This window comes from Microcaecilia unicolor, chromosome 5, assembly GCF_901765095.1.
Source record: "Microcaecilia unicolor chromosome 5, aMicUni1.1, whole genome shotgun sequence".
Classification (NCBI taxonomy): Eukaryota; Metazoa; Chordata; class Amphibia; order Gymnophiona; family Siphonopidae; genus Microcaecilia; species Microcaecilia unicolor.
Genome location: NC_044035.1, coordinates 292,339,031 through 292,358,330, shown reverse-complemented (window position 1 = coordinate 292,358,330; position 19,300 = coordinate 292,339,031). Strand labels below are relative to the sequence as shown.

At 44.3% G+C, this 19,300-nt stretch overlaps 1 protein-coding gene across 2 annotated transcripts in view; it reads left to right on the top strand.

The window, feature by feature from the left end:
• APP (amyloid beta precursor protein) overlaps positions 1–19,300 on the top strand; it is a 317,332-nt gene that overhangs the window by 187,260 nt on the left and 110,772 nt on the right. For both annotated transcript variants that reach the window (XM_030204274.1, XM_030204273.1), the window contains exons 4-5: positions 1,895–2,007; positions 6,261–6,454. In XM_030204274.1, coding sequence (XP_030060134.1) covers positions 1,895–2,007; positions 6,261–6,454 — 307 coding nt within the window. The remainder of the gene's footprint in view (positions 1–1,894; positions 2,008–6,260; positions 6,455–19,300) is intronic.

The window sequence follows — 19,300 nt, the reverse complement described above, 5'->3', positions numbered from 1 at the left end:
TGTCTCACCTACGCGGACACTTGAAGTTGTGTCAGAGGAAGCAGGACACATCAGAGGAAAAGCTTCCTATGTAACTTTGTAAGTCTAAGTGGTTTGAAAATGAGTCTCCTTGTATATCAGTGTTTAATCATGAAGAAGTGGAATCTGTGCAGAGTGCCAGATTCAACTCTGACCACCTTGTTGAGCAAACTGGCAGGTCTTTATCTGTCAACATTTATTATGTTAACATGTTATGTTACGTGGAGGAGCATTTTTGATATGAGGTCTAAGTCTGATTTTGGACATTTTGCTCAAAATGTCCACAATCAGCAAAATGTCTATCCTTTCATTTGCTAGATGGTTTTTGCGGTCTGTGCGTTTAGCATTTTGGTCCAGTCCAAGTGAAAATGCACAAAACCTAGCCATTGGTATGTATGAGGAGCCAGCATTCTTAGTAGACTGGCCACACAGACATCCTAGCAGAGCAGTGGGGCATCCTAGAGAGCACTACAGTGAACTTCACCTAAAAGCTCCCTGGTACACATCTCAACATTGCTCCCTTATATTGTATGGTGAGCCCTCCAAAATCCACCAAAAACCTACTGTTCCCAACTATACACCACTACAATAGCCCTTATAGCTGAAGGTGTCACCTATATATAGCACCAGTAGGTTTTTGGTGGGTTTTGGAGGGCTCACACTTTCCACCACAAGTGTTAGAGTGGATTATTGGCTTGGGTCCTCTTCTCCATAGTTCACTGCATCGACCACTAGTCTACTCCAGGTGATGGTTACTGACTTTTGGAATTAGACCAGGTGTTGTAGTACATGCATTGAATCTGTGAATGTATTGTGGAAACCTTTGTGACCCCTGACAAAGGATTTTCTGAAACTTGGCTAAGTTGGGTCCTGTTTCCATTAAAGTTGACATTTGGATAAATTCTTGCTGTGTTTTCTCCTTCATTCGATCGCTGCTGCTAGGCTGTCTTCTATTTGTTTCTTAGTCATTATTTAAACAGATTAGCTCAAAAGGTCTTAGTTTTAGTCCTGGATGTTTTTGTTTTGTTCCATTATGGCTGAAAAACATCCAGGTTTTAGGAACACCCAAATCCTGCCCTTAACACACCCCCACCCCGCCCACTTGAGATTTGGATGCACTGTAATTGAATAGGATAGAAAAATGTGGGGAAAATGAGTTTAAAAAATAACAATGCTTTATGACACTTTGTAGACATTTTCTCTTTCGAAAATGAGCCCTATGTGTGTTGCTCTGTTCTCTGCTTATATATAGGCAGAATATAAATGAATAAACCTAAACCTAAACTTGGTTTTAAGTTTTTCCCTGCTCTTCCACTTCAGATCTTCAAAAACTCTCATAGTACTCCCAGTGAAGTAACTTGTACTTTATTTAATGACACAACATGGGAGAGGAAATATCCAAAGCCTTTTTTTTTTTTACCCTGGCAGATAGTCATTTACCAGGATAGAATGACCTGTCTAAACTTTCCCTTTGCTCCCCTGGTTTGAAGTACATGGGGCTTCCACAATGCACATACTTCTATCCAAGTTTAGGGAAGGTGTTCCTGGGATTGGGATATGGCAACAGTGCACATCAGTTTGATGTCCAAATCTACATTTGTTGTTTTCCAGCTAATTTTTGCCCACAGACAAAGCACTTACAAAATCTGCAAGTACTTTGTACTCATGGGCAGTTTTCAAAGGGAAACTAACACATAATTTCTCTTTGAAACTTAGCAGCAGTGTGGCCTATCTGAAAATTGTCTTAATTTTGTTTGCAGAATGCTTAGTTCCATAACGTGGCTGTGAAGATGTTGCATGCTTTGCCAGTGCTCTGAGCCACCTGATCTCTGTTTGGTTCTGTGGTTTTAATTACACTTTCCATTCTCTTTTTCAGTTGGAGAGTTTGTGAGCGATGCACTACTGGTGCCTGATAAATGCAAATTCCTCCACCAAGAAAGGATGGATATCTGTGAAACTCATCTTCACTGGCACACAGTTGCTAAAGAGGTACTGTACCACTGACTGCATGTTCATCTCTTGGTTACTGCACTAGTGGAATACCCTGTTTGTGATTACTGTCCAGCAGTGGCATACCTTATCCCTTGTTTATCATTCCACTAGTGGCTCACCCTATCCTTTGATTACTATCCCAGCAATGACATACCTTTTCCCTTGTGTATTGTACTGCTAGTGGCATGCCTTGTGCCATGATAACTGCTCTTAACAGTGGCATACCTCATTCTGTTTATTGTACCACTAGTGGCGTGGCCCATTTTTATCTGTTATAAATGTGATTTGTTTGATAAGTAATACAGCACAAATTGTTAGCAAAATGTCTATTGGCAGGTTACAGAATGAGGAGGAAAATTATGTTGATTAAAACAATTCTACGTGTAGCCCCTTATAAGTAGAGTGGTAGTTTGGAAACCTGTCCTTTTAACCTCACAACCAGTTAGGTTTTCAGGATATTCACAGTGAACCTGTGGAACATAAATGTGATCACACTGGTTCTCCAATGTATATACAATGATCTCATACATATTTATTGTGGATATTTTGAAAACCCAACTGGCTGACAGGTCATTAGACAACAACAAAGAAGAGAGGCAAAGAAATTGAGGTTATCCAAAACTCGGTGTATTGGACCTTTTAATACTGTAGTAAAGGTCCTATACACTGAGTTTTGAAGATCCTCGTTTTCTTTACCTCACTTCTTTGTTTTATTTATTTGTTGCATTTGTATCCCACATTTTCCGACCTCTTTGCAGGCTCAATGTGGCTTACATAGCACCGTAATCAGCGTTAACCAATTCTGGTGTGAACAAATACAAGGTGTGAGTAATATTGTCTTGTCTGGAAAGAAGGTGAGCCCTTAGGTCCCGCAAGGCCCCGAAGGACCTCAGAGGACAGCCGTGCAACCCCGAGACTTCACCTGCGGCGACCGCCGTTCACCGGGGGTTGAGCCCCCAGCTGCAGGTGGCCAAAGGGACTTCCGGAACCGCGGGGTAGACGAACTGACCCAGTACCAGAACCAGGAGCGGGAAGGGCAGATGGAAATCAGAGTAGTCCAGAAACAGGCAACAGGTCAGGGCAGGCAGCTCACAGCGTCGTCCAAACACAGGCAACAGGTCAGGGCAAGCGGCTAGCAGAGTTATGCAAAAACAGTCCAAAGGTCAAACCAGGAGAGCAAGGGAACATACGGAAAACAAGAACATGCAAAGACTGGCCTAGGGAAACAGAACCTGAAGCAACGTCCTGTTTCAACCCCGCTCCTTAAATACTGTCAGCAATCAACCGCCCAGCCCCAGCCGACATGGCCAGCCAATCGGAACCCGGCTACTGAAGAAATCCCTCTGGTTGGTTCTGTCCGGCTTCCCAGGTGGGGCTACAGCACCGGCATCCCAATCTGGTTCCTCTGAGGCGGAGCTTCGGGCTCCCGCGTCCAAATGTGGGGAAGACGCCGGCCATCGCATCTCGGCGCCATCCTCCCCGCTGGCGCAAGCATGGAGCCCATAGCCGCAACCAAGAGCCCAGAAGCCGCGATCGCCAGCCCACGGGCTTGGCCCCGGACAGGGCGGCCATTGCCGCGGCGAGCCCCGGCTCTCAGCCGAGGCCTCAAGAAGGCTGGCCATCGCCGCAAAGGACACCAGCTCGACCCCGACTGCACCCGTAACAGGCGCCCATCCGGGAGACCGCCAGGTAAGCCCTCTCTGGCTGCGGGTCCTTCCTCCCGGCCCTTGCTTCCCGCAGAGGAGCAGCCGGAGGGAGCGACGGATGTGACAAATATCAAGGTGATATTATGGTAGAGTGAGATACATGTATGGTAAAGACAGTTGGGGAGAACTTAGTGAGGGAAAGGAAGAGTTAGGATATGTCCGTTACGATCTTTGGTTACGTTGTGTCGCAAATGTCCAGGTTTTTTATGTTGGGTCAGTGGGGTATGTCCTTCTGAAGAGTTCTATTTTTAGTGTTTTCCGGAAATTCAAGTGGTCGATTGTGGTTTTTACTGCTTTTGGTAGTGCGTTCCACAGTTGTGTGCTCCACAGTTGTGCGCTCAGGTAGGAAAACCTGGATGCATAAGTGGATTTGTATTTGAGTCCTTTGCTGCTTGGGTAGTGGAGGTTTAGGTATGATCGTGCTGATTTTATGGTGTTTCTGAGTGGCAGGTCGATGAGGTCTGTCATGTATCCTGATGCCTCGCCGTAGATGATTTTGTGAACTGTCGTGCAGATTTTGAATACGATACACTCCTTAATTGGAAGCCAGTGCAGTTTTTCTCGGAGTGATTTGGCGCTATCAAAACGCGTTTTTCCAAATATAAGCCTTGCTGCTGTGTTTTGGGCGGTTTGGAGTTTCTTTATGATTTGTTCTTTGCATCACGCATAGATTCCGTTACAATAGTCTGCATGGCTTAGTACCATTGACTGTACCAGGTTGCGAAATATTTCCCTCAGGAAGAATGGTTTCACGCGTTTTAGTTTCCACATTGAGAGAAACATTTTCTTTATGGTGACTTTAGCTTGGGACTCTAGTTGGAGATTTCGGTCTACACATGTTGATGAAGCAGATAACACCAAACAGTTAATGCCACCTCAGTAGACATTAATGCAATTAATCCACAGCCCTGATAACTCTGAAAATTTCTCCCATTTGGAACACAACTGGGAGACAGGTATTTTGCTTTATTAAGAACCCGTAGAATAGCATAATGTGATTAGACTACATAATCTGGGTCAGCAGGTGTGCTGCTGTCTATAATATTTATAACTTCAATTCCAGGGTGCTCAGATAAAGGGACATTAAGGAGCCTGGGCAGGTGTACAAAGTATCTTTACATTCCGAGAAATGACAAATCCCACATACTTCCATGCATGATTTCCAGTGGTTCAGGTCACTCTGGATAGTACATGGAAAATTATATTCTTATAAAAAAGATTTGGACAAGTTCCTGGAGGAAAAGTCCATAGTCTGCTATTGAGACAGACATGGGGAAGCTACTGCTTGCACTGGAATTGGTAGCATGGAATGTTGCCACTATTTGAGTTTCTGCCAGGTACTTCTGCCCTGGTTAGGCCACTGTTGGAAACAGGATTCTGGGCTAGATGGACCATTACTCTGACTCAGTATGGCTATTCTTATGTTCTAGCAGCAGCCAGGTTTCCTGCTGAAGTTCTGTAAGAGGCATTTTATAAGTGGGCCCCTGCATTTATAGGCCACTTGTGCACATAAATGTACAGAATGCCAGCAGTTTTGCAAGTAAGTGTACACATATACACAAAAGTGTGTGAGTGTATAGCAGCTTACAGAATATTGTAAGTTAAATCTATCCTTGCTGTATTGAAGAGCCCACAGTTATTCTAGGTCTATGACTGGTGTAACTGCAGAGGCATAGCTGTTAGGCATGCCAGTGCTGGGTTACACTAATATTTTATAATAGAATCTGAGCACCTAGATGCCATCATAGAATAGGCTCCTACAGTGTGGCATAGGGGTGCCTAAAAAGAAGTACCCACCTATACAGTTGCCCCCGAGTGATCACAAAGTAGTTTAAATCTATGTTAAAGACCCTTTTATTTGAAGAAGCCTTATAATATCAATGTACCATAACTAGATTAATGGTGTCTTTACAAGGTGCACTAGATTGAACTTTAATCTGAGCTGTTGAATAAGATAAGAGGTATGAATGTTATATAAATTAAAGGCTGCAAGATTTAATATTTTGTATGGTTTTATGTTTTTGTTGTTTTGTTGTGTTATTTTAATTATTATGTATGTTCTAATGTATTCCACCTAGAATTGGCAGATAGTGCAGAAGGTAAATGTTGAAATATATATAAATAAAATAAATAAACAAAGCATTTGGGAGGAGAGAGAGTGCAAGAACAGCCTGTTTCAGGGAGAAACATTTGAAGCATTTTTATCATGGTACAATCCATGGCTACAAATTGTCTTCCCCTTTTCCAGCATTTTTACTTAGGTCATAAAGGGGTGGTATGGGGCTAGCAAGCAGTGATGGTGATTTCATTTCCAAAGCCCTCTGTTTTGCAGCCCAAAATTTACATCTTCTGTAGAGCAGGTACAAAGCCTTTTAGTACGAAAAGCACCTATGGTTCCAACTGGCTCATGAATGTTAAAGGAAAATTTTGCATAGAGTTTCTATTTGAATGTTCACTTGTAGATCATGGTGCTGCAGGCAATGCAAGAACTTTAAAAAAATACCCCCATTAAGATAAACCTTTCAGCTTCCTCTTTTTGTCTAGTCCTGCAGTGAGAAGAGCATGAATCTTCATGATTACGGCATGCTCCTTCCATGTGGAATTGACAGGTTCCGTGGTGTGGAGTTTGTCTGCTGTCCAGTAGCAGATGAAAACGATAATCCCGATTCAGCTGATGCGGAAGATGATGATTCGGATGTCTGGTGGGGAGGTGCAGAGGCAGATTACGTAGATACCAGGTAAGACTGGCAGAGGTTCTTGGTCTTATTCTTGTGTTTTGATGACTAACAGGAAATAATTCAGAATGATTGCATGTCACCCCTATAGCCTAATGTATAGAGCAGTGAGCTGAGAAAAGGGAAGCCAGCGTTCAGGATACTGGTGTTTGAGACAGGGAGATCAGAGAGGGAATAATAGTGTTCTTTGGGGCAGGGAGATGAGGGGATACTCATTTTCGATAAGACAGGGAGATTGGAGAGGGGATACTGGTGCTCCTATGGGGCAGGGAGATCAGAGAGGGGATGCTGGTGCTGGGATGTACCAGCGAAGAGAAGCTGGTGCTGAGGGGTGGGGTAGAGAGTGAATAATAATACAGGCAAAGGGGATACACAGAGATGATATGGGTGCTGGTTGAGGAATGGAAGGGAATTTCTGTGCTTTTCGTAAGATTCTGAAAGAAATAATTTAACCCCTACTTAGACTCATGAAATATTTGGGGATATCCCTCCAACAAACTACTAATGTGGTCCTTCAGGAGTCTCACAGTTCTTAATTTGGGCGGCATTCCTAATCCAGGGCTTGTAGGTATATCCCTGCCACATAATATATGACATGTAAAAAATATATATATTGTCCAGACACATAGAAGCAGATGTGTTCCACATCACATCTGGTTGTAGGTTTCATTGGTTGCTAGGGCAATGTAGAAGCTGCTGTACACAGCTGGTCTTTTCTGTGGCACAATAAATATGGAGGAATAAAGCATGCTACTTTGACATTTGAGTGCAGTTTTTAAAAGCCTATCTTGGCTGTCTGGAAATCTCTCACCCTTCCTACAGGTAAAAATATGTATAGGAATCAACAGCTTTCATATTTTACCCGTGGGAAAAGTAAGCAGTCCTGGAGGGTGGGGGGGGGGGGGGGGGGGGGGGGGGGGGGGGAGTTGGCTAGGAAGATGATAACACACACTGTTCTGCATTTTCAAAACTATGCACATTGGCTCAAAGGGAAAAATTACCTGCAGAAAAAGCAGATTCAAATTTCTGCTGATACTTTTTCAGTAGACAGTTTCCAGCAAGAATGTCCTGCTCACATTTCCCTTTGTGAACCGGTATGAAAGCTGCAGGCTAATATTGCATCTTTTAAGTAGGCATGGCTTTCCAGTACCTGAGGACTATTTCTTTTCAAACCAGCAATAGAGTTTATCTGGAAATTTATGAAGAATATTTACAGGTTGATTTTCAAAGGGAACTATCCAGATAACTGCTGCTGTTATTCAAATAGTTCTCTTATCTGCTGCTCTCTGTGAATATTCAGTGATACTGTCTGTATAGTGCCACTGAATATCCTTACGAACCACCTTGGCACTGTGTGGATAGTCCCAAGGCAAAAATAGGAGTATTACCAACGTGGCAATGAAAAACAAAATCACACTACAAAGTTACATAATTTGACTTACTGTTTTTTAATTTAATTTTTAAATCCTTATGTACTAGCATTGCTGTGCAAGTGAAAGTTTACATATATAAAGGTGAGCGGTAATGGAAGTCCCACTCCCATTCAATATGGCAGTTTCCTGCCAGTGAAAGTTTAACAGCATTTTCAGCAATATATCCCCTGAATTAGGTCAGGAGACCGAAACACTATCTTTTTGATGTTGGCGTCAGGTGTTTGTTTCAAATTACAGCACTGGACACTTGTGTCTGTTAAGATAAGTGGTTGTCTTTTTTGATTTTATAATGAGTATGTGGAAAAGAGAAATATATTTTTAGGAGGGGAACTGAGGCAGATGATTGAGGACTGTTGAAAAGAGCTTGGAATTGAAATAGCTGTGCGCTATAAGAGGTCCGATAGCTCGCCTTGTGGGCTGTCTGATGCCTGGGTCTCTCTCCTTTTTCTTTTAGGTTGCTAGTGTATAAAGATTTAAAAATGAAAAAAAAAAAGTCAAATTATCAGGAGTGGCCTTCCCCCCCACCCCCCCCCCCCCCCCCCCCTTTTGGTATATTTTGACTGTTTGGATAGTGGCAGGGCAGTGCATGATGGACAGTGAGATAAGTTATATCAAGAACAGAAGTATTCAGATCGGAATAAAGTTATGACAGAAAAATCGGGGTTAAATATTAAGCCGACAGCGGTCAGCAATTTTTTGGCTACCACTGGCTTTAAAGCCGGATATTCAATGCCGGGCCATGAAACTAGACAAACATAGTACTGTGTTTTATGCAGTCCAGTTTGTCTGGTTACTTATGTGGTTTTAAGTGCTGTTGAATATCCAGCACTCATCCAGTTTGGCTTAGGTGGTTAGGTGGGATACTCAGAGGCATTATCCAGTTAAGTGCCGCTGAATATCCCTAGATAGTCTCACACAGGCTATTTAACTGGGCAGGAGCCTCTCCTGCTTGATAAATTGCTTTGAATATCAATCCCTTGCTGTCCAATCTCTATCTGAAGAGTTACCCTGATAACAGTTTCAATAAAACCAACCACTGAGTAAATAATAAACTAATATTTATGTTCCTTGATGTGGTTGGACTCAAATTTCTGAATATCTTTGTTTGGCTCATGCTGTTTAACCATCTGCACATTTTTGTTCTTGTTGACAAAAATGCAGGAAATAATATATAATTATGCACATTCCGTTCTGTAGGCATTGCTAGATTTTCAAAGTAAAATTATACTCGTACTTTCACCTTGAAAATTATCCCAAGAGGTTTCCCTGCTAAGTACAACAGAAACTTTTTCATTTTTGAAAGTTAAAACTACAGTATGAGAAGTGAATGCAATTCTGGTCACCGCATCTTAAAAAGATATATTGGAATTAAGGTACAGAGAAGGGAGATGAAAATGATAAAGGGGATGGAACAACTTCCCTTTGAGGAAAAGCTAAACTGGCTAGGGCTCTTCAGCTTGGAGAAGAGATGACTGAGGGGGAGATATGATAGAGGCCTATAAAATACTGAGTGGAGTGGAATGGGTAGAGGGGGCACACAATGAAGCTACTAAGTAGTTAATTTAAAACCAGAGAAAATATTTCTTCGCTTAACATGTAATTAAACTCTGGAACTCGTTGCCAGAAAATATGGTAAAAGCAGTTAGCTTAGTAGGGTTTAAAAAAGGCTTGGCTAATTTCCTAAAAGTCCATAAGCCATTATTAAGATGGGAAAATCCACTGCTTATTTCTAGGATACACAAATTCATAAAAGGAGAGCATATTGACACAAAGGAATATACTATACATATATATGTATAGGGGACGCCTCATACAGTCACGCGGACACTTGTATGTGTCTGGCTTGTGTTGAGCCAATGTATTTGTGACAACATATAATCATTGACTGCCCCCAACCTCCAATGGTGCACAAAATTTGCTATCGTTAAAATACATCATGCCTATCGCCCTTGACAAAGCAAACAACTGCGAAACAGGCTCCTGTCGGGTGGGCATTGATTTCGGAGATCTGATCAAGACTCGATAAGTGAAGCGCAAGGGACACATCAATTGTTGGATTTAAAGCAACACAAGTGACCTGTAGCTTCCAAAGGAGATTGAGATAAGTTATATACATATTTGTTCTGCTTGCATTGCTTTAGTTGACTACAACAGAGTTAAAGGTCTTAAAGATTCAGAACCCCATGAGTGCACATAAAATAACTACAAAAAAAGTGATATGGTCACAGTGAGAAATTAAGGCACATATATTTAATAATTGAACACAAGGAATTTCACAGAAAAGCAAATTTTGTGCACCATTGGAAGTTGGGGGCAGTCAATGATTATATGTTGTCACAAATACATTGGCTCAACACAAGCCAGACACATACAAGTGTCCGCGTGACTGTATGAGACGTCCCCTATACATATATATATATAGTATATTCCTGTTGTGTCAATACGCTCTCCTTTTATGAATTTGTGTATTCTACAACTATATTAAGGTAGAGCTTAGCCATTTTTTTCCCTTTTTTGTATGACTATTTCTAGGATAAGCAGTATAAAATCTGTTTTACTGTTCTGGGATCGTGCCAGGTGCTTGTGACCTGGATTGGTCACTGTTGGAAACAGGATACTGGGCTTGATGGACTTTCAATCTGTCCCAGTATGGCAACACTTAAATGCTTATATTAACTGCTTGTAGCATTGCCGCCAATTTACCAGTTTCCTCTCTGTTGATCCATATGTGCACAATATTTTGCTGGATATATTTCAGAATGAGTAAGTTTGTTGCACTTATTACCTTTCTGTCTTGAAAGAGACCAATCCACATTGGTATTGGATATTATTTTGTTTATATGGAGCCTTTGACCATAGTACGCATCTAATATAATAAAACGCACCCTCAACGTTCTGAGGACAACGTTCTGTGAAGCCATGAAGCCATCTGACGTCACTGAGGCTGAAGGGTTCGTGGATTCGTGGTGTGAAGCCTTCAAGCCAGCCAGCCGTCTCTGCCCCGCCCTCGCGAAAAAAACAAACAAATCGGGAAGCGAAACGTCAGGGAAGGAGGCGGCGCTTCCGACGTCTAGCCTTCCCTTCGCTGTGTTCCGCCTTCAAAACAAGGCGGAACACAGCGAAGGGAAAGCTAGACGTCGGGAGCGCCGCCTCCTTCCCTGACGCTTCGCTGCACGAACCGCCACGGAGGTAAAGTTAAAAAGAATAAAAAAAAAAAAAGGGATGCATGGATGCGAAGGGGTGGGGGGGCATGGATGCGAGGCATGGATGCGAAGGGGGGGGGGGAGAAGAGGGCGGGCCAGGCTGGGACATGGGAGAGAGAGTAGCATGGATGCGAGGGGGGGGGGGGGTCATGGAAGGGCGAGAGGGGACTTGCTGGAAAAGGATGAATGGAGGCGGTAGGGGACAGAGGAGCATGGATGGGTATGGATTAGGAGGACAGGGCACAGGGAGAGAGGGGAATTACTGGAAATGGATGAATGGAGGGGGCAGGGGACAGAGGAGCATGGATGGGCATGGATTGGGAGGGCAGGACTCAGGGAGAGAGGGAAATTGCTGGATAGGGAAAAATGGAGGGGCCAGGTGACAGATGAGCATGGATTGGAAGGGCAGGACTCAGGGAGAGGGGAATTGCTGGATAGGGATGAATGGAGGGGACAGATGGGCATGGATGGATATGGATTGCAGAGCAGGCCTCAGGCAGAGAGGGGAAATGCTGGATAGGGAAAAATGGAGGGGCCAGGTGACAGAGGAGCATGGATGGGCATGGATTGGAAGGGCAGGACTCAGGGAGAGGGGAATTGCTGGATAGGGATGAATGGAGGGGACAGATGGGCATGGATGGATATGGATTGCAGAGCAGGCCTCAGGCAGAGAGGGGAAATGCTGGATAGGGAAAAATGGAGGGGCCAGGTGACAGAGGAGCATGGATGGGCATGGATTGGAAGGGCAGGACTCAGGGAGAGGGGAATTGCTGCATAGGGATGAATGGAGGGGACAGATGGGCATGGATGGATATGGATTGCAGAGCAGGCCTCAGGCAGAGAGGGGAAATGCTGGATAGGGAAAAATGGAGGGGCCAGGTGACAGATGAGCATGGATGGGCATGGATTGGAAGGGCAGAAGTCAGGGAGAGGGGAATTGCTGGATAGGGATGAATGGAGGGGACAGATGGGCATGGATGGATATGGATTGCAGAGCAGGCCTCAGGCAGAGAGGGGAAATGCTGGATAGGGAAAAATGGGCCAGGTGACAGAGGAGCATGGATTGGAAGGGCAGGACTCAGGGAGAGGGGAATTGCTGCATAGGGATGAATGGAGGGGACAGATGGGCATGGATGGATATGGATTGCAGGGCAGGCCTCAGGCAGAGAGGGGAAATGCTGGATAGGGATGAATGGAGGGGGCAGGTGACAGACAAACATGGATGGCCATGGATTGGGAGGGCAGGGCTCAGGGACAGAGGGGAATTGCTGGAAAAGGATGAATGGAGGGGGCAGGGGACAGATGGCCATGGATTGGGAGGGCACGGCTCACACTCTCTCTCTCATATACAATGTCTTTCTGACTCTCACTCTCACACACTCTGTCTCACACTGTATCACATTCACTCTCTATGTGCCACACAGTCACTCACACACTCGCTTGGTGTCATACACTCACTCTCACAGAGAATCTGTGTCTCACACACACTCTCTCTCTTGCCCACACACACACACTCTCTCTCACACTGTGTCTCACATACACACTTGCACACACTCTCATTCTCACACACACTCTCTCACAAACACACTCACACCCAGACTCACTCTCTCTCTCACACACTCACACTTTCACTCTGACTCTCAAACAGTCACTCTCACATACACTCTCCCAAACATACACACTCCAAGGAAAACCTTGCTAGCGCCCGTTTCATTTGTGTCAGAAACGGGCCTTTTTTACTAGTATTTTAATAAATGACCCACAGTGCCGAGCTGAAACTGGTGAAATAAAACATTCTCAGCTACTAACATGTGCTACTGCATTAATATCCATGAATATGCATTATTTTACTGCTGGTCTCATTTTATGCAATGGGGCCTAATTATTAAAAATATACATTAATGGCGTTAGCGTGCACTAATACAGTAGCACATGTTAGTAACTTGAGCTGTCTGTGGTGGTTCCTCAAAGAGCTTCAGTAGCATATCTGTTCACGGTCCTTGGGCCATAGGATTCCCTCCCCTTCTACACAGATGCAGGGAATATGAAAACTAAAGAATGCCACCTTTGTACAGACACTGCATGTATCCAGGAAGAAACAAGAACCGTTCATTTCCTGTAATCCTTCTCTCTTGGCTTTGAGACATTTTCTTCCTCCGTATGGAAACTTCTTGCTTCTGCGGCCCTGATGATCAGAAGCAAATACGAGCGCTAGAGGCCAATAGCGCTGTACTAGCACCTGTGTTTGCTCATGACCAATGATCAGATCTGGCGAGCAAGTGTAACAATGTGCTTGCCAGCTCTGAACTCAATGAGCATGCAAATGCATGCTAAACAGCTATTCCTCCCCAATGCTCAGCGAGCAGCACACCAAACATTGGCGCTGCTCCTGCAGCAAGCCCTACTCCATCTCAGAGTTTCTCACTTATATGGTTGGGAAGCCCCGCCCAGCAGGATACGCAGGGCAGGGCGCCACCATTTTAAAGGTGGTGCCGGAAAAGGAGGAGAAGCGACAAGGTATGGGGGAGGGCTCCGCTAGGCCACCAGGGAAGCTCGGGGTTCAGATGGCAGCCTACTTGGCCAGCAGGGTTTACTTTTTGAGTGTTGGGGGTTAGGAGGCTGGATATCTGCCGGACCTCCTGCCCCTCCCCCCATGTCACTGGGTGGGGGGGGGGGGTTGGGTGGAAATGGCGGAGGTATGGGGGTCCTATGGATCTCCATTTCCGCGTTTGACAGGTCCGGCCTTTTGACAGCCCAGACCTGTCAAACTAGTGCGGGAGGATTGTGCTTGAGCGCATGCTCAGGCACAATCCTCCCGCAGTTTCCCCCTATGATCAAAGCTAATTGCGTGTCTATATTTGCATGCAATTAGCTCTGATCATAGGGGCGGTATAGCCCTGTGCTGTTCCAGTGCTATTTTTAGAGCGCTGTTTGGAACAGCACGGGTCTTCTGAACATCTTCCCATCTGTTAACCTGATAGTGCACATAAACACACTGATCCTTATTAACACAATGTTTGTAATGAAGGGAAAACTAGCAAAAGGTATTGCCAGGAAGATAAAATGGCTTTTGATGGGATAGCCATACTGTGAGCCTCTCACAGGGGTGATGAAAGGGGTTTTAATTATGGAATATTAATTAGTTTGACTCTTGGATTATTTTCAGAAGAAGATGAGTAAGAGGCAATCACGAGACCCTGAAATAGTGGCTTGGAGTCGGAGCTGATGCATGTATGATGAGTCTCCTAGGCAGCGCCTCAGTACCTTTCCGCTCTCATCTCTTCCTACACTCCTCCCCGTGAACTCCGTTCGCTGGGTAAATGTCTCCTGTCGTCCCCCTTCTCCCCCACTGCTAACTCCCGGCTCCGTTCCATCTATCTCGCTGCTCCCTATGCCTGGAATAGACTCCCTGAGCCAGTACGTCAGGCTCAGTCTCTGGCTGTCTTCAAGTCTAGGCTTAAAGCCCACCTCTTTGCTACTGCTTTCGACTCCTAACCATGACTCTCTTACTCAACACCCTCACTTATCACCCCTACCACTGCAATTTCCCCACCCCTAGCTGTCTGTTCATCTGTCCAATTTAGGTTGTAAGCTCTGTCGAGCAGGGACTGTCTTTTCATGTTAATTTGTACAGCGCTGTAAGTCTAGTAGCGCTATAGAAATGTTTAATAGTAGTAGTAGTAGTACAGTCCCTTATGCTTATATTACACCCCCCCACACCCATGTATAATCATGATCATTGCAGAAGCATCCTATAACAATGCAAGTTAAAGTATGTAGTTTATGGTTTGTTGAGACTTGATAAACTTTGCTTAATATGCAATGTCAGAGTGGTTCACAAAATCAATAAAAATAGGAGGAAAAGAACATTATGAAACATAAAAGAACAAAGACCTAAATTCATACAAACATATATAATCTTATGTACTGGGAACAAGAACAAAGCAGCCCATTCATTACACACAAAAGGAAACAGGAAAAGGGGTGATCCATTCGTTAAAAACAAACCAGCCCACAAATGCTACACATCTCTCCCCAGAACTCACAGAGTTAAAGTCCATAAGCTAACCAAAAAAACAAAAACGAGCCTTTAGTGACACCCTGAACTTCTTTTGATCCGTTTCTTGTGGTTCTTGGAGTTTATGTGGCTGTCAGGACCTCTTGTTTTTGCTTTGACTGCAGCTGCTTTTTCTGCCCCCAAGAAGTTGCTGCCCTAACTGACCACCTAGTCTTGCCTGATGGCTGGGCTGGACCTGCTTGTACTGTTTTTAGCTCTGTGTCTGAAGTGAGCAGGTTCCTGACCTGAATTCTCTCTTTACTGGTGTCCAACATTCACTGGCACTATTATAATGTTGCCAAACAAATCACCGTCATCTCTTGTCTCTGTTTATCCACTTTTATTTTTAAATTTAGTACTGATGTTTTTTTGGTCTAGCTGAAATAACAATTCCTTTGATAGTTCCTAGTGCACAGACAGTTATGTTGTCAGACGTCAGACTCTTCTAGGAGGAGGAAGAGGGAGGGAATCATTTTTCATGCTTTTCTTCCCAGGCCAAACAGTACTGTCAACCTGCGTAACAATTCAAATGGCATTTCCAACAAGATTTCTGCTTTTAGTGTGTGACCTTTTAGCAAAGAGGGTGAATGAGCTGAAGCCCTTGAATTGAATGTACATTCTGAGCACAGCTCCAGTTTCAGCTTGATTGGGAGAATGTTTTCTCAAGTATTATGATGTGAAAACAGGTAGAAGATTGTATCAGATAGATTTCTGGGACACTTTTTTGTTTGCAACTAGTTCTGAGACTTAATCTTACTTCAGCCACAACTTGTTCCACACTAGCTCTGAGATGTGGATTACAGATACATTACTGTATATACTGTGGTGTCTGTTCCCTTGTGCCCACACTGTGGTGCCCAAAAGTCCTGCATCATTCTTAATATAGTAACATAGTAGATGACGGCAGAAAAAGACCTTCACGGTCCATCCAGTCTGCCCAACAAGATAAACTCATATGTGCTACTTTTGTGTATACCTTACCTTGATTAGTACCTGTCCTTTTCAGGGCACAGACAGTTTAAGTCAGCCCAGCACTATTCCCGCCTCCCAACCACCAGCCCCACCTTCCACCACCGCTCTGGCACAAAGGCGGTTAGCTTAGCAGGGTTTTAAAAAGGCTTGGATGGCTTCCTAAAGGAAAAGTCCATAGACCATTATTAAATGGGCTTTGAGAAAATCCACTATTTTTGGGATAAGCAGTATACAATGTTTTGTACTTTTTGGGAATCTTGCTAGGTATTTGTGACCTGGATTGACCACTGTTGGAAACAGGATGTTGGCTTGGTGGACCTTTGGTCTTTCTCAGTATGGCAATACTTATGTACAGCCGGATTGTTTTCAAACAAAATTCTACTTGTGCAAAAAAACAAGTGCAAACTACCTTGCATACTTTGTACCTGAAGTTTAGTCCCTTGTATGCTTTCCCTTTGAAGATTAGTGCAAAGCCTGTGGATAAAAAGTACTTGCAAACTTAGCATCAGTGAGGGCTGATTTCAGTGATTGCCTGAAGCTGGGAGACCTTGAGAGCAGCAAGAAAGACACTAATCACTCTTACACTGCCTCTTAGTTGTCTGCATTGGCTGCAGTGTCATAAATGGTATTGCACTCTGAATGAAACCATTGGATACCCCTGTGTAATATTAATAGTCTAAGTGCCAATCAGATACCAGTGTGTATTAGGTAATCTGGGACAGTGGTAAACATGGTGTCTCATAGGAATGAAATGAAGCTGCTAGTTGGCAGCATAAAGAAACAAATAAATGATGACATAAGAGTAACATCTATAACGGATATAGGAATCCTGGTAGGCTGAGATACTGAACAAGAATGCAGTACATGAGCTTTTGATGCTTTAGTGGTCCCTTCCTCAGCTATGTGGATTTAGAAGGGCCAGCTGTAACAGGAAGGTAAAGAAAAGTACCTGGAAGAAAGAAAACAGGAGAAAGAGAAGTTAGCATTTGATTTCATCAGTGCCTCATGCAGCTTTCACATTGTTTTCTTTAGTTGTAGACATTTGAAAGGCCAAATTTCGGGTTAAATTACATTGATGATGATCGTGGAGGGACTAGTTAATAGCTGCCTCCTTTCTTCTGCATTTTCTGATTATTTGTAATTGTTGTACCATTCTTGGGTCCTAAATCAGAGAGGTGTAATTTCCCCAGGAATTCTCTAAGAAACTTGCAAAATAAATGCTTTGTTTATCCTTACCAAGAACCAGATGCTTTCCTGAAACACGTCTGCCTGGGAAAGAGAATCCAGGTGCTCATGTGACTTGTATGTGGGTGAAGTGTGCTAGCTGGGAGCATGTAGAAAGAGGGCAGATAAGCGTGACCTGTGGTAGAAAGGTAGTGATCTTGCTGTGAGTCTGCAGATGTGCAATAAGGGATCAGTCAAACCCCGGTGACTCAGGATGGTTTAGATCTAGCCTAGGAAATGTTTCTATTGTCTGCCCCTGGAAGCCACTGACAAAGGCTGTAAATAATTAGTCAGGTGGTAAAGTTCTGCATCAGGACCAAACACCAGCTGCTGTTACTGAGCAACGTATGTTAGACATGCAAAATGCTTATGTAAAACACTGCATAGGGAAAACGCATGGCTCTTAATCAGTTCTTGTGTTTTGTTTTCATGATTTGCTGAAGCAAGGATTTTCAGTGTAGCATTAAAAAGCAGACAAGTCACAGTCTCATCCTTTACCAGCACTTTCTTCCATCAGCTAGAGAGGCTATTTATGAAATGAACTCACAAATGGAGAGGGAGCAGCCCAGAGTCAGATAAATGTTAGGCAGTGCTAATGGAGGAGCACGAGAAGAATGGAAGCGATGAAGCGGCTTATTGCTTTGCGAGGCAATTGCAGAAGTGCTGTGTCAGCAGCTGACAGGACCATTTGAGAACCGTAGCAGTTTGTGATGGACGAGCCCTTGCCTAGAGACGATGGATATTAGTTTGGAAATAATGACTGTGAGGCAACTGCTGGCCCCAGCTATATGCTCTTGACTCCTTTGGTACGCTCTACCTGAGCCCTGCAGGGCTAGGGAGAAGCCATCTCTTCATACAGACAGTGTAAGCTGTGGCTGTCTCACGCTGCCAAGTCCACAGCAGAATATTAAACTTCAGACTCTGATTTACAGAGTGAAGCTCTGAAAATCCCCCCAGATCTTAACGTTTTGCACAGTCGAATGTTGAAATTGAGTTGGCAGTAGTAGAATATTCCCAATGGAATAAACATCAACCTTTGCTCCAGGATTTGATCCTTTCTGATATATTGAGTTTACAGTAGCACAAAATAAAGTAGGAAATCTTATCTTAAGGGAAACTGCCGAGTGATACGAAAGAACAACTGGCTCTTGGGGAAACACTTCATCTTGCCTCCGTCAAGCTTCTCCCCCTTTCCCAACATAAGAGCCAGAGCTCATAGTGTGGGATGGGGCAGGATCCAGAGAAAATGATGAGCCTGGCAGCACTATTGTATATCACTATCACTTCATGGCTTATTTGACAATTCATACAGGGCTGCTGCAAGAATACTGGGCTCCCTAGGCAGATCAGCCTTGTGCTTGCCCCTCCAAATCCAACTTACTTGACACTTCCCACCACTCCTCCTCCTTCTCCTCCTCAGGGCTTGCTCTGTATGCACATTCAAAACATATAGTTGCAAGAGCCAGCATTTCCGATGCTAACCTTAGATGCCTTTAAGCAGGGATGAGGAAGAATGGTAGGGAGCTGCTGCACAGGCTTCTGCTGCCTGGCTCTGCCAGTTCAGTTCTCTCTTCAGCTGCTGGCACATGAGATCCCTGCCAGCCAGCCAGTAGCGTAGCCAGACAGCCAATTTAGGGTGGGCCAGAGATCAAAGTGGGTGGGCCAAATATTTCATGTCTGCTGCTGCTGCCCCCACTCTCCTAAAGTAAATCCCAGATTTAACTTCCGCCTCCCCTCCCAGTGCCCTCTCTCTCTACCTCCCAAAGCAAATGGAATACCTGAGCTGACAGGTATCCCCGCCAATTGAAGACCTCCTTCCCGCCAAATGAACTTACTTCTTGGGCAGCCGACAGCACTGTTCCTGAACCGCTGCTGCTAGACACTGGAGCGGAGCGAGAGCGAGGCTGAGCACGCCGCCACGCACAGCCACGTCATCCGGTCATACCGCGTAGGATGGAAC